General features: G+C 39.1%; 6 protein-coding genes across 6 annotated transcripts; 2 read left to right on the top strand and 4 right to left on the bottom strand.

Annotated features, from left to right (window-relative positions):
* Positions 1-361: 361 nt before the first annotated feature.
* On the top strand, positions 362-2,274 carry I206_105198 (uncharacterized protein; the record flags this gene model as incomplete). The annotated part of the gene is made up of 2 exons (XM_019155633.1): positions 362-443; positions 527-2,274. The coding sequence occupies 2 exons, from the start codon at positions 362-364 to the stop codon at positions 2,272-2,274; spliced, it is 1,830 nt and encodes a 609-aa protein (XP_019011787.1).
* Positions 2,275-2,637: 363 nt separating this feature from the next.
* Positions 2,638-4,863, bottom strand: I206_105197 (uncharacterized protein; the record flags this gene model as incomplete). The annotated part of the gene is made up of 8 exons (XM_070203078.1): positions 2,638-2,999; positions 3,062-3,339; positions 3,405-3,476; positions 3,555-3,615; positions 3,675-3,988; positions 4,061-4,166; positions 4,248-4,619; positions 4,689-4,863. 8 exons carry the CDS (start codon positions 4,861-4,863, stop codon positions 2,638-2,640), a joined length of 1,740 nt encoding a protein of 579 aa, XP_070059179.1.
* Positions 4,864-5,816: 953 nt separating this feature from the next.
* On the bottom strand, positions 5,817-8,438 carry I206_105196 (uncharacterized protein; the record flags this gene model as incomplete). Its single annotated transcript, XM_019155635.2, has 11 exons — positions 5,817-5,841; positions 5,906-6,087; positions 6,151-6,205; positions 6,278-6,401; positions 6,461-6,548; positions 6,674-6,956; positions 7,022-7,123; positions 7,179-7,318; positions 7,403-7,568; positions 7,639-7,734; positions 8,023-8,438. 11 exons carry the CDS (start codon positions 8,436-8,438, stop codon positions 5,817-5,819), a joined length of 1,677 nt encoding a protein of 558 aa, XP_019011789.2.
* A 792-nt stretch (positions 8,439-9,230) lies between these two features.
* I206_105195 (uncharacterized protein) lies at positions 9,231-10,204 on the bottom strand (the record flags this gene model as incomplete). Its single annotated transcript, XM_070203077.1, has 5 exons — positions 9,231-9,269; positions 9,395-9,482; positions 9,567-9,665; positions 9,852-9,991; positions 10,175-10,204. The coding sequence occupies 5 exons, from the start codon at positions 10,202-10,204 to the stop codon at positions 9,231-9,233; spliced, it is 396 nt and encodes a 131-aa protein (XP_070059178.1).
* Positions 10,205-10,980: 776 nt separating this feature from the next.
* On the bottom strand, positions 10,981-12,516 carry I206_105194 (uncharacterized protein; the record flags this gene model as incomplete). Its single annotated transcript, XM_070203076.1, has 4 exons — positions 10,981-11,320; positions 11,569-11,840; positions 11,892-12,172; positions 12,219-12,516. 4 exons carry the CDS (start codon positions 12,514-12,516, stop codon positions 10,981-10,983), a joined length of 1,191 nt encoding a protein of 396 aa, XP_070059177.1.
* Positions 12,517-13,232: 716 nt separating this feature from the next.
* I206_105193 (uncharacterized protein) lies at positions 13,233-14,321 on the top strand (the record flags this gene model as incomplete). Its single annotated transcript, XM_019155638.1, has 1 exon — positions 13,233-14,321. The coding sequence occupies one exon, from the start codon at positions 13,233-13,235 to the stop codon at positions 14,319-14,321; it is 1,089 nt and encodes a 362-aa protein (XP_019011792.1).
* Between the last annotated feature and the right edge of the window lie 84 nt (positions 14,322-14,405).

The raw sequence follows: 14,405 nt of genomic DNA, 5'->3' as shown, positions 1-14,405 counted from the left end.
GTAGACTCAGGAAACACGACTGACAGATTCAAGGGCGCAGAGCAGAGGGTGGCTTCGAGTTCTGATGGAGCGTGCATGTGTGTAGATTTCAATTTGATAGTATCACCAATGAGCCTGGGGTCTATGTCATGAAAAAAAAAAAGAAAAAGAGTGAGCATGAACTCGTATATTTGTTGGAACTCTCTCGAAGTATATATATCTGCTTGGCTTTGACTTCTCTGAAACATCTCTTCCTTTTTATAGACCCAAAAATATCAATTCTCTTAAGCCAAGACTTGGTCAATACTACTTGAAAAAGAAGATTAACTCTTCATCCTTCACATTTCGCCAATTTTATTGACAATTTTGACGCTCTTTACCAATGCCAAGACTAGCACAATACGACTGGATCTTCGCCGTCGGCACGTTGTTTGCTATGCTCGATGCATACAACAACGGTGCAAGTGAGTTTAGCTTCACCCTCTTCTCATGTGTTTGGCAGTATATTCGGCCGAACCTCATGCTGATGACAACCTCTTGTGAGCAGATGATGTGGCCAATGCCTGGGCGACCAGTGTTTCATCCCGATCCGTCTCCTACCGACAAGCTATGGTTCTCGGTACCGTTTTCGAAATGGTCGGTGCCATCGCTGTTGGTGCAAGAACTGCCGATACAATCAAGAATGGTATCATTCCTAATTCCGCTTTTAGAGGTGATGCTGGTGTCCAAATGCTGGCTTTTACTTGCGCTTTAGCTGCGGCTTCTTCATGGGTTATGTGGTGTACTCGACATTCAGCTCATGTTTCTTCAACTTATTCTTTAGTATCAGCTGTAGCTGGTGTAGGAGTTGCAACCGTTGGTGCATCTAAAGTTCAATGGGGTTGGAATAAAGGAAAAGGTTTAGGAGCTATTTTTGCTGGTCTCGGTATGGCTCCTGCTATATCAGCTTGTTTTGGTGCTGTCATCTTCATGCTTATCAAACTTATTGTTCACGTTCGAGCAAATCCTTCAAGATGGGCTGTTTGGACTTCACCATTCTTCTTCCTTGTTGCCGCCACAATTTGTACCCTTTCTATCGTTTACAAGGGATCACCAAGTCTTGGTCTAGCCAAAAAACCTAAATCATATATCGTCGCCGTTACTATGGGTACAGGTGCTGGTGTTTGTCTTCTATCAGCTCTTTTCTTCGTCCCTTACGTTCACGCCAAAGTTATCAAGAAAGATTATACTTTAAAATGGTATCACGTATTCCTTGGTCCACTTCTTTTCAACCGACCCGCTCCTGCCGATGCCGATAAAGCCATTGTGCCCAACTATAATGTTGTTCAGGAAGATGAAGAAGAAAAACCTAATGTAGGAAATCATGAAGCTAAACTTGATATTGGTTCTCCCGCTATCACTCCTGCTACTCCTTTCACTTTAGTCAATGGTGAAAGATCTTCCAATGAGCAAAATACTGTAGGAACCGAAAGTCAAGATCTCACATACAAAGAAAGAATGGCTCAAAATGAAGCTAAATTCCACGCTAAACTTAGACAAAAGAGTGGTCTTTTAGGATGGGCTATGAGAACTTTACATGAAAATCAAATGGGTCCAGGTCAAATTTACGAAACCAAGAACATGAAAACACTTGCAAAGAGAATTCCAGCAATGATTGTTTGTGGTGCACTTTATGGTGCAAATTACGATATTCATGCTGCTCAATCTGGTGTTCATGGTACTCCTGAAGGTGATAGAATGGCAGCTGTTTATGCTCATGCTCCAAAATACGCAAATGAAGTTGAACATACTTATTCTTTTATTCAAGTTCTTACAGCTTGTACAGCATCTTTCGCTCATGGTGCCAATGATATTGGTAATTCCGTTGGTCCTTGGGCTGTAATCTATTCCGCTTGGTCAACTGGTGATGCGGCCAAGGCGAAAGCTCCAGTTCCTGTATGGCAATTAGCTGTTCTTTCCGCTATGATCTCAATTGGTCTAATCACTTATGGATATAACATTATGAAAGTGATGGGAAACAAGATTACATACCATTCTCCTTCAAGAGGTTGTTCAATGGAAATGGGTGCCGCTTTAACTGTACTCATTTTCTCTCAATACTCTCTTCCCGTATCAACTTCAATGTGTATCACAGGAGCTACTGTCGGTGTAGGACTTTGTAATGGTACTTGGAGAGCTGTAAACTGGCAACGAATTGGTCTTTTAGTTTTGGCTTGGATTTTGACTATCCCTATCGCCGGTACTTTAGGTGGTGTTTCTATGGGTATACTCTTAAATACTCCTCACTTCAAATAGATAGTTTTAGTTTCCCATGTGATAGATAAATCTCTCTCGTTCATATCACTGCTTCTCAGAATGAATACTTTTATAATAATCAAGCGTACAGAGTCATACGGACAACATAGACTCATCACTGGCCATTACCACGCTCCACCTTCCACTACCCTACGGTGTGTGAACAATTTGTGAATTGATCGTAGGCAGTCGAGGCAGTCGCTCGCATTTGCCAAAACAGAAGAACGCTATGTTTATTCATACATATCTTTTTCATGCAGAATTGACAGACGATATCGCAACGCTATTTCACATCTGCAAAGCTCTGTGGCACTATCGAATATGCCCTTCTCCCCTTAACTGATCCATCCTCCTCATCGCGCGCTAAAAATCTGATCCATTTCCAAAGATTGTAATAGCAGGACTCTGTGAACAACCACCTGCCACCCATTCTTCGACGTTTTCGACGGCTCCGAAAGGGTTTCGCTTGTATCTCATCAAATAGCCTTGGAGGGCCGAAACCGATACCTGATGGTGAGGTATCTTCGATGCGAATTTCTCAGCTAGCAGTTGAACGTCCTGAGTGTGCTTTCCGGTACAGTTGAAGTCATTGTCAATCTTGGAATCGGCATCTTGCACCTTGCCGTTCAAATTCGTATCGTGTAGAGCACTGTAGAAGTAAACAAACAACTCTTGTGCTTGTTGTTTATTTGCGCGCTTGAATTCCATCCAGACATCGCATCGGCCTAATGGGTCAGTCAGTAGAGGTATATAATCGATCTGCAATGAAATCTCAATATGAGTTTACCAGATCGAGATAGGGCTTTATCAATATGATCTTTCCAATTTGTTGTACAGAACAATAATCTTCCTTCTGAGCTTCCCACGCCATCTATAGCATTCAGTAAGCCCGAGAGAGTGATTGATGATGATTGCCAGGAAGTTTCGTCCGCCGTTGATTTTCTTCTCTTGTTCGAAGAGGTGCCGTTTATCTTCGGCTGGTCAGTTTCCAGATTCTCAGCATCGGTCGTACTCGACACATTTTCTGACGGTTTGAGAAGATTTCTCGCCTTAAAAGCGCAGTCACTACAAAATCAAATAGATGAAAGATCAGCTTGAATTGCCGCAACACTGGAAAGTAGAGAACTTACATATCTTCCATCAGAAGCAAGCACTTGTCAGGACAGTTCTGCAGGAGCGTATTGAGTTTTTCATCATCCAGACTAGTCAAATAAGATCACAATTAGCGGCACTACTTCAAGGAACCGGTTGTATCGGACGGTTTGGATTTTGCCACCCACCCTTTTGCTCCAAGACTGATCACGTAAATATCTAACTTAAGCTTCGCCGCCAAAGCGCTGACTATTTTGTCCTGATGAGCATGTTCCATTCATTGCCACTGGGGTTAATAATAAACTCACTGATACTACTTTTTCCGCTACCTGGTTCGCCATACAGCAGGTAGCCTCTACGATGAGGAACACCCCGTTTGAGGTAAAACTCATACTCGTCCAAGAAATCTTGACAATCCTTGAGTAACCATTCTTTCATACCCTCAGGAAGGAACACGGAATCCCAAGGTCTGATAGTCTGCACGGCACCTCGGGTCCATTCCGATGAGTACGTCGTCATTTGAGCATTATAAATGGATACATAACTAGAAGAGTTGGCGTAATATTCATCTTTGGCAGCACGTATAAAGCTCATCAAAGTATTGGTGGTTCCGAACAACGATCTGCTCATCAGTGCGTCGCCACAAGTGTCAGTAAAATTCCACATATGTTTGAGCTTAATCAAAAAAGCTTACGAAATTACCAGTGTACGTTTTTCTCCGTCAATCCGAGATCCAACCTCGTTGTTCTTTACCTTGACTTGAATTGTACGATTACCAAATTGAACTTGTTGAATGACATCTAATATCTAGATCAGCATTTCGGATACCGCCATATCATTGATTCCTGGACAGGAGGAAACATGGTGAGTATAAAACTCACCTAGACTTGGGGTCATATTGATTCTAATCTTCCTATCATTCTCTGTATCCTTGTCTCCGGTGCTTGCCCGACCTCTTGTGAGGGTTCTCTTCTTATGCGAATCTTTGTTTCCTTTAGTCCTCTTTGAAGATATTATGAGGGTTCGGGGAACTGTCTTTCCAGTCGGCCATATCGTATCCCAAAGGTATTTGAAAAAGTACATTTTCGAACCATCATCTGCCTTGTGGATATTGGGATTACTGGTTGATTCACTTTGTGAATGTCTATCTAAGTTGAGTGAAATATTCGATACTGAAGAGTGTTTCATAAGATATTCTTCAATCCAATAATAAATTTCATCAGGCGCATGTATTTCAGCTGTAACTGACATACCTAACGAATAAAATGTTAAGAAGGTTGTACTACGAATTACGTATATTTAAGTAATTGACGAAGACTTACCATCTGTAAATACCTTGAAGGCTGAATTGACTGTTTTCTGAACGAAAGCGAAAAATGTAGTTACCAATATGATTCTTATTCCATCTGATATTGTAGCATTTCGAATTGATCCATTTCTACCTTTTGTAAAGAGTGAAATGAGAAAATCGTATATCACGTTCAATAGCCAAAACATCGTTTCGTGTATGTGTAAATATGCAACGGTCAAGGTTGAGGTGGAATGAAATACAGTATATGGATTAAAAAAAGAAAGAGAGAAACGATATGGATTCATCTGCCGCATCATTCTCTCTCACTGTTGATACAATGATAAATTTTTAGCTGACTCAACTTGACTAGACCTGACTAGACAATTTGATCGTGGCGCCTTGACCGTCCCTTCCGTTATCATCACCTTCTTCACCATCAAAAATCACTTGATATACCGCGTGTATCAAAGGATGGTCAACCTTACCTCGACTTTGGATACATGACTGTATCCAATATGTTGTTACCTGAAGTATTATGCATATCAGTAATACACAGTTCAGATCTATTTCCAAATTTGACCGTAAATGACAGTTATACTCTTTATTTCAATTCTCCCATCATTCGTAAAGGAGTGAGTCCTTCTCCACACCCACCTTGAATCCATAAATTAAAAGTCAATATCCTGGTACAATGTATGGAATTATCATGATTAATATTCTTACGGAATGGTCAATAGCATTGGAGATAGAATGAAAGACGGGGGAAGGGAATTATGTCGACTGATAAATATTTAACTGATGGTAACATCCCGCATGTTTCAGAAACCACACAAGCTCAAATCTCAATCAATCTCATATCCCTGTTCTCAAATCGTTTATTGATCGTTGTTCACCATCAAATATTCACAGACACACACACAGCCTCCATCAGTAATCTGATTCTGATTTTGATTCTGATTCAGATCTCGGTGATTATTTAAGAGTTATCTCCGTTAGGTCGGATCATACTATTATATCGTACTGCACATTCTTTCTAAAAGAGTGTCATATACATAAATTCATACTCACATAATTATCTATACAAACATAAATCTGCCACTCCTTTTCACCCTCTCATGCACACATGTCTATGCTTATTATTGATCACTTGATCAACTCACTAAAGCATCTCGTATCGACGGAAACTGCAATTCAGTAAAAATGGTTAGTTTGGCTTTAATTCACTTGGAAAGAACTCGAAAAACTCACGTATAACCCAAGAAAGCCAGATCCTTCTTCGCATCCGCTCCTGTATCTGCTCCTGTAGGTACTTCGGGCACTTGATCTAATTCGTCTGTTGGGAAATAGGAAGTATCCGTGATTGAACGAAGGTGAGGCACGAAAGGCGCATCTATATCTCTAATGGTCGACCAATCAACTCCGTAGAAGAACTAATCAGGCCAGTATAAGTAAGCAAGTGAACGCCAAGATTGATCCGAATTAGATGCACCCACCGGATGAGCTTTCAATTGTTCTACGTTCATACGCTTATCCGCTTCACAAAGCATTCTACATGGTAGCAATAGTCAGCATATAATTAAGATTCCGGCTGTGGCAGTCATCATAAGCAAATCTACACACCTCCTGATCAGATCTTCAGCTTCACGACTAAGATGCACATCATCAGGGAAGAATAAGTGATTTCTCCAGTCAATGATCTTTCGATAAACATCGTGCGCATTTTCGGAACAGAAAGGTGGATATCCTAAGGTCACAAACGATTCAGTTGGTCATTCACCTGCATTTAGCGGAAGTCACGCTTACCGACTAAACACTCGAACATAATGGCACCCAATGACCACCAATCACATTCTTTTCCGTATCCCTGTTGCAAGAAGATTTCAGGCGAGATCTATACTCGTTATACGAAGTGTCAGCAAACCACATCTACTCAATCTCTACATGGCGTATCATATGACGGCTTGGTGTATTACCTAAAAGTCGGTGTTCTACATCAAGACAAAACGCTGAACTCACATAATCTGGTGTACCAACAGTAGAATAAGCCAACTTCCTTCTATTGGCCTTCCACGTAGCTATATCTTGTTTGCTAGTCATCGTTAGATTGATAGCGTTGACCATAACACTATTTCTAGATGCATTTCCAGCTTGAGGTCGCGTAGTCTGATTACCTTCTCCACCTAGCAATCGTTGATAGTATGAAGAATCGTGTTGTTTGTGGAAACCTGTCGATAAACCGAAATCTGATAATTTGATATGTCCCATTGAGTCTATCAAGATGTTATCCGGTTTAATATCTCTGAAACATCCTCTTGTGTGTCAGCACAGCATCTTCTTAAACGGAATTAAGGATAAGAAACGTACCGATGGATAAAACCAAGATTGTGAACTGCCTCAATAGCCAAAATACATTCTGCCATGTAAAACTTAGTCACATCTTCCGAGAACGTATCATATTTAATTAACCTGAATATATGACAGTCAGATGATTGCGGCTTTTCATCTCTGGATTTTCACTCACATGGTCATTAAATCGCCTCCGGGTAAAAATTCCATAACCAAATATAAATATTGACTATCCTGGAAAGAATAGTAAAGTTGAACAACCCAAGGCGAATTGGATTCAGCAAGTACATCTCTTTCCGCTCGAACGTGGGCGAGCTAAAAGAAATCTCTATCAGCACTTGATACAGCTGAAAAGATCTTCCTTGAATACTCGTATTGTGAACGACATAAATAACTCACTTGATCCTTCTTAAACATTTCATTCTTTTTTAAAGTTTTCATAGCATATATTTTACCAGTATCCACTTTTTGTGTCAATCTCACTTCACCAAATGCACCTTTACCTATAACTTTGACTGTTCTGAAATCTTCCAGTCCAATTCGAGTACGTCGAAGTCGTAAGAAACTATGACATTAGGATGAGATTTAGCGAGGAAAAGTTAGATATCACAATGTTCCAATACAATACAACTCACTTGCTTTCCCTTCTTCCCAGCGCTATCAATTGTCTAGCTTTCAAGCTATCTGGAGTTAAAGCGTCTCCTGCAAGTTGTTTTTCCAAAGTTGTGCGTCTGCCACACAATCATTAGCAATGACATTTTCGAAACTTTCGTAACAGTGGTGAATGAAGAAGTAGTGCCGCATCAGGTAATAGGGAACATTTAATTGATAATCATTGGTTGTATCATACATCCAAGGAAGTAAACGGTTTCTCATCTCCAGTAAAGCACGAGCGCTGGAGAGGCAAGTGAAGTTATGATGCGTGGAAGGAACGACTGAAGGTAGGGCTATGTGAAAAGTATGTAGAAATGAAGTATGAAATTGCGAAATGATGATTACAAAATGAAATGTTTTCTCACCGTTCTTTACGTCCTACAACACCTTCAACAGCTTCTTTATAATATAATTCTAATTTCATTTTAGCTGCCATTGCTTTACCTTGAATTGATTCACCAAATTGTGAAGGATTTCTTTCAAAATAAACATAATCAGGTCCTTTATCTCCTCCTTGTGTTTGTGTTTGATTTTGAATTTGACCAGCAGAACCAGATTGAGAAGGATGTAAAGAACCTGATGAGTTTTGACTAGGTATCATACCAACATCTGATCCTGATCCTGGTTGACCTAAATTTTGAGATGAAACAGAAGGTACATTTGGCATAGGTGATACTCTTCCATTACCATTACCTCCTTGTAAACTTGGATTTGTATTCAAGTTGGTTGATGAAGGACCAGGTTGACCTTGGCCTTGAGTTTGAGGAGGTCGATAAGCCATGATGAATTGGGAAGGAGGTGAAGTTGAATCGGAAGATAAGCCGACAGGAGGAAACTTAGAAAAGGTGAAGTCGAGAGAGGGATAGTGAGATGTGATATAGGCGAGGATTGACTAAAGAATGATTCCCTTTGATGAGAGACTCGATTGGACTAGATGGCTGTTTCCCCGATCAAAACAGGCTATTACTTGAGTGCAGTATCTCTCAAATCAGCATGCTTTGTCTGCTTTGCATTGTGAGATCTCGATGTGTTGTTGTATTTGAATTGTAAGGGAGTAAGTATATGTATCTATTGTATCGTATTTAAGCTGAGAATCACTTGAATTGAGCTTTGACCGTGCACCATGTAAAACCGCGTGAAATCACAATGCAAAGTGACACGCGTCCGGAAATCACCATTGAAACCCTAATTGAATATTCTAATCACCCTAATATCCAAATATATAGTAGATTACGATCCAATCGTAATGTCATGGCAGCAATACGTTTTACGTCATACTCGAGTATCGACTAACTGGTTTTGGCTAATGAAGGGCAGCATCTATACCAGCTTTCATACGAAACATTCATTCTTTCATATATATAATCGATACAGTATATTTGATAATTGTTACTTCTTCCGTTTCATCTCACCCAAACGCGCTCAATGCAAAATGATGTATTAATAATTGTTTTTCCACAAAAACTAAAAAGGCCATTCAAACCTATATCCAAAGATATCCCTTTCTTGATTTTTCCCATGATTCATACCGTCCTGATCAATACGATCATAATATTCCGAGGTTGTAGGATGTTTAGGCGGTTGAGTATTTGTGCGAAGTATCTTTTTTGAGCTGTGAACCTCAACCATAACACAAGTGAGAGAGTCAGTGACCCTTCTACAGAAATACCACGCCAAAGAGGGTGAAGAGAAAAAGGGCTAGGACTCTGATGGGAAGATAACTTGGATCCGACTTACCTGCTCAACAGTATGATTCAAGGTAGGATGAGCATCCTCAAAGTGACCGTCTCGAGTCTTGTATCGGTATTTGAATTGAGCAGCAGCACTACGTCGAAGAACAAAGGAAGTTAGTCGCGAGTCAAGATTCGGGCGGTATGAGCCAAGACAGAGTAGGGCTGACGAAACTCACGATGTTCCGATATCTTGCTTGTCTTTGTGATCCCATGGGTTAACCATACCGGAGGACATGAGTTGTCGAGTGGCGTCAGGCTCAGAGGCCTTGGTCATGCTATGGGACAATGTGCGTCAGCTATGTGAATGAAGAGACGTTTGTCATGTGATGGCAGTAAGGTTCGGGTTTTGAGCGATTCCACCCGCATTCATCCGAATGCTTCCGAGCAGTTATCTCAACCTCCTCGTAATATGGAAGGATGAAGCGACACAGCTGTCTGTGGGGAGTGAGGATAATACTCACAAGAAGTATCCAGCTACACCTAAGATACCAGTAACAATGATACTGAGAGGGTAGAGAGCTGGGTCTCGCTTGGCGAATCGGTTGACATTTTTGGTAGCTTGTTGCAAATTACCAGCGTGAGAGAGGTTGTGGGGATCGGACTGAAAGCGAGTACAACAATGATCCACGGTAACGGAGCGCGAGGGTAGGTAGGGTATGGAAGTCAAAAGGAAGAGGAAGGGAATAGATCGATCGGACAGACGGAAGAATAATTAAGAAGAGGTTGAATTGTCAGCACTTGATCAAATCGTTTCGGCCTTCCATATCAACGATTGTTAACTCACTTGAGGTTGTCTGGGAGGAAGAGAAGACATGGTTGCTTGTGTTTATACTAGTTATGCGTCTGAAGTGATTAAGTTGTTTCTGAAAGAAATTTATTGATTTGTTAATGCTTATAAGGAAGAGAAAAGAGAATTAATAGCAAATGATCAAACCGGTATTCTTATATGTATAGTTATAACCGTGATGATGCTCACTAATCAGTCGGACAGGGAGTAGATCGCTGACGCAACTCACACTTAGAATTATAAGTAGATTCGATTGGCTGTCGTAAGGTAAAATAATCTATTGCGTAAAGTGGAAAGGAAATCAAGATATATAGTATATTTTAGACTGTTTTATTTGAGTGAGCAATATTTATCTAGGCAGTGGAGCAGGAGCAGGATATGTATCATAAAGGATAATCGAGTTGAATTAGCGAAATATAACGATGACGTTATGACGTCAGTTGACCCAATCGATTTTCTCATCAACTCTATTTCACTTACCATATCGGGTAACTTTTAGATGTTCTTCAGTGGCATGAGGAAAGAAACGGAGGACGCCGACAAGCTAAATCAAATGAAATGGAATATATAGAGAAAGATACGCTGCAGAGCTTTGCTATCCTCTATACCTTTCATTAAACCAGTATGCGGTGTGTAGATTTCGAATTTTACTCTGTATTTTGTATCCATGAATTGTACCTGAAACATCAACAATGATACTATACGAATATAAACCAAAGATACATATAAACTACCCTGCCAATTCGATATACGATAGAGGCGAGCCTAATCCTCAAAGAATTTTATAATTTCATTAAACTCGGTCACTCTAATATCACCTTAGGATAACGTATATATGTTTTTTCACCTACAACTTTGAAAAATCCCCTAAATCCTACTTTCTTATCAAGACTCAAACTTTTCAAAATTCCTCTATATGTTCTATCCATCATTTTTGATCTTAAATTGCCAATTCCATTCGTAACTAAAAATTGTTCTGCCACTGCTGCTCCAAAAGTAACTGGTTCTCCAGTTACAGCGGATAATGCAGCTATCACAGTAGCTTCAATCGCTCCTTCAAGGGAAGAAGGGAAGTCTAATGTCCATTTGAGTTGATATCCATATTTAGGGGCTAATTTTGTTTCTTTCATTTTGGCTAAAGCTCTAAACATGTTTTTTCATTATTAGGTCTAAAAGTTGAAAAACCTCATGATAATCTTGTTCGAAGGACATTTCCATATCCAATCCAGTATATTCGGTCAGATGTCGATGTGTATTGGAATTTTCCGCACGAAAAACTGGTCATACCTAGGAACGTCAAAATCCTGATTAGCTGAAGTTTTCTTTTAATAAGCGAGTAAAGGAGCCTTACACGAACCTGAAACCGAGAGCAAAATTTTTATTTGACTTACCTCATACATCTTCTAAAATCTGCAGAAATTGCCATCTGTTTCATTAATTGAGGACTTTGAGCTAAAAAAGCTTTCCTACCCAAATAATTCACTCTAAACACTTCCGATCCTGATTCAGTTGCAGCAGGTTGAAGTTTAGGCGTATTGATTTCTATGAAATCTAAATCATTCAATTTTTCTCTAAATATTTTGAGTAAATTTGAACGAATTTTTAAAATATCTTGATTTGTAGGATGTCGAAAATCCAAAGTACGATTATGAAGTCTTGAATGCTAAAGAGGTGGTTCCCCATGATGTAATTCAAATGGAATATTTTCGATCACTTCTACTACGTGTATGATTTCAATTGAAAGTTCTAAAGGTGTATCAACTGATAAAGTTATAGGTATAGGTGGTTTTGTTAAAATATTAGATACTTGAACGATAGATTCATCTGGTAAACGTTGTGTCCCATTTATCATGTGTTGTGATGAACTTTTACCTAAAAGAGCTTGAATTGTGAAACCCCTATGTCTAAGGATCGGAAAATCAAGATTTAATGAGATTTCACGTTGGATATGTATTCTTGCTCTAAATGTAACTTGTCTACCTTCTGGTAAACCCACTACTTCATCGATTAGAAAAGAATTCACCAGGATGCTCTAATTCACCGTATCGTTCTTGCTTAGAGCGACTTTCTGTTTTCATAGCTAATTCATCTGATTCATTTCTTCTCCTGATTACTCCTTGAATTTCCTCGTTCGCTCTTTGTTCTTTCATTCCCTTCTCCTGCCTTTTCTCTTCAGTACGTTTTGAGGCTTTACCTTGTTCAGTCGTATTAAATACTTTGTATGCGCTTTCTTTATCCTTGTCTGGGTGTAGCTTACTTTTGATCACGTGCCCAAGCTTTTTGAGAGGATTAGAAGTATCTTCTGCGTGAGAGATATGCTGAACGGCTGACACGGTCATATCGGCTCCTATTTGTGCGGAGCGGCAGCTACCCTCCTTGCGATTTGAGAAAATGCGATAAAGAGTAGATACGATTCAGTAGGTGGCCTGTGAGTCAGCATCAATGAACGTTTGTAATGTTGGTGTGGGGCTAATTCAATATCAAAATGATCATTCGCCACTGGATAGGGGTTCAAGGTGCCGCATTCAGGTAGATCTATCTTAAGTGATGAGAAATGTGCTATACAGGTTCATTCTCCTGTATTCGCTTGACAACCAAGCATCCCCGCGCATTGTCCCTTCCATTGGTTTCTACTGAGCTGAGCCTGCGTGTGCATAAGCTATGAGCATGTTCATCAACGATGACATGACGTCCTTTGTTACAACGAAATTGAAAACTAACTGTTATGGCGAATGATTCAAAAATGATGATAGGAAAGCGAAAGCGAAAGCGAGGAGCTGGAATTAGGAAATAGGAGGGAGGGACAACGTGTCTGAAATTCTACGTCATTTTTACTCTCTTACCCTGATTCCAGCTAACTCCTCAAGCTCCCTACCGACAGCCGGCCGCCGTGGGATTGAATTAGGTAGTTAACGTCCACTCAGCACGGTATGTTGTATCAGCTAGTATCAGTAGTGCACTGGAGAGAGATAATTTGTAATGTAAATTCATCTGTTCTTTAGTCCGAGCAATTTCAGTGGGATTCAATCATAGAGAGTAAACCTGGTCACGAAACATGACATCCCTTACTCACTCAGATCAAGATCCTCAAAAATCCAATTCGATCCCATCAAAATGGTCTCTCCTTCTTCAAGCTAAACTACTTCGTCAAGCAGGATCTTTGGGTTTGAGTTTACTACAAATGTATTATGCTCCACCTATAGTACCTTCACCCAATAAAACAATTTATATCGATTCAATTTTCGGTGATATTGAAAATCAGTCAAAAAAATCAATTAGATTAGATATTTATTTCCCAAAAGAAGAAGAAGAGGATAAAGAAGAAAATTATAAATTAAAATCAAAACCTTGTTTAATAAATTTTCATGGAGGTGGATTTGTTATCGGACAAGGAACAGATGATTCATTATTTGCAAAAATGTCAATTGAGAAATCAAAATTTATTTTCATAACAGTTTCTTATAGACTTTCACCTGAATTTCCATTTCCAATACCAATTGAAGATTGTTTATCATCAATTATTTATATAGGAAATAATTTAAAAGATCTAAATATTAATGAAGATAAAATTTTATTAAGTGGATTTTCAGCGGGTGGTAATTTAGCTTTAAGTTGTTTAAATATTTTAAATTCTTTAAAAACTAATTCAAATGAATGGGGATATAAAAATTCATTAAAAAATCAAATAATACCTAAAATTAAAGGAATAATACTTTTTTATCCTTCATTGAATTATAATATTTCAAGAGAAGAAAAAATTAAAAATATGATTAAACCTGAAAATGCATTACCAACTAATTTGACTAGATTATTTGATTTTTCTTATCTTCCCGGAAATTACAAAAATGGTAATACACTAATAGAAATAGATAGAAAGGATATTAGAATTTCACCTGTTTTAGCTTCTGATGATTTGTTAAATTCACTTCCACCTGTCTGGATTACTATTTGTGAATATGATATGTTACGTCAAGAAGGATTAGATTTTGTTAATAAATTGAAAAGTTTAAATAAGGAAGTTGAATTTAGTGAAGTAAAAGGAGAAAAACATGGATGGGATAAACCATTACCAATTACTCCTAAACCAAGTGTAATTGAAGAATATGATAAAGCCTTAGAAGCGGCGGAGAGGTGGTTGTCTTAAAAGCAATATAAGGCCAAGAAATGGGCGACTTGGATCAACACTAATGCCTTGTTCACTTGCGGGTCCAAACAAAGCTGGTAGAAA

Source organism: Kwoniella pini, chromosome 7 (assembly GCF_000512605.2).
Source record: "Kwoniella pini CBS 10737 chromosome 7, complete sequence".
Classification (NCBI taxonomy): Eukaryota; Fungi; Basidiomycota; class Tremellomycetes; order Tremellales; family Cryptococcaceae; genus Kwoniella; species Kwoniella pini.
Note: the sequence above shows the minus strand (reverse complement) of the source record. Positions and strands in the feature narration are given on the sequence as shown.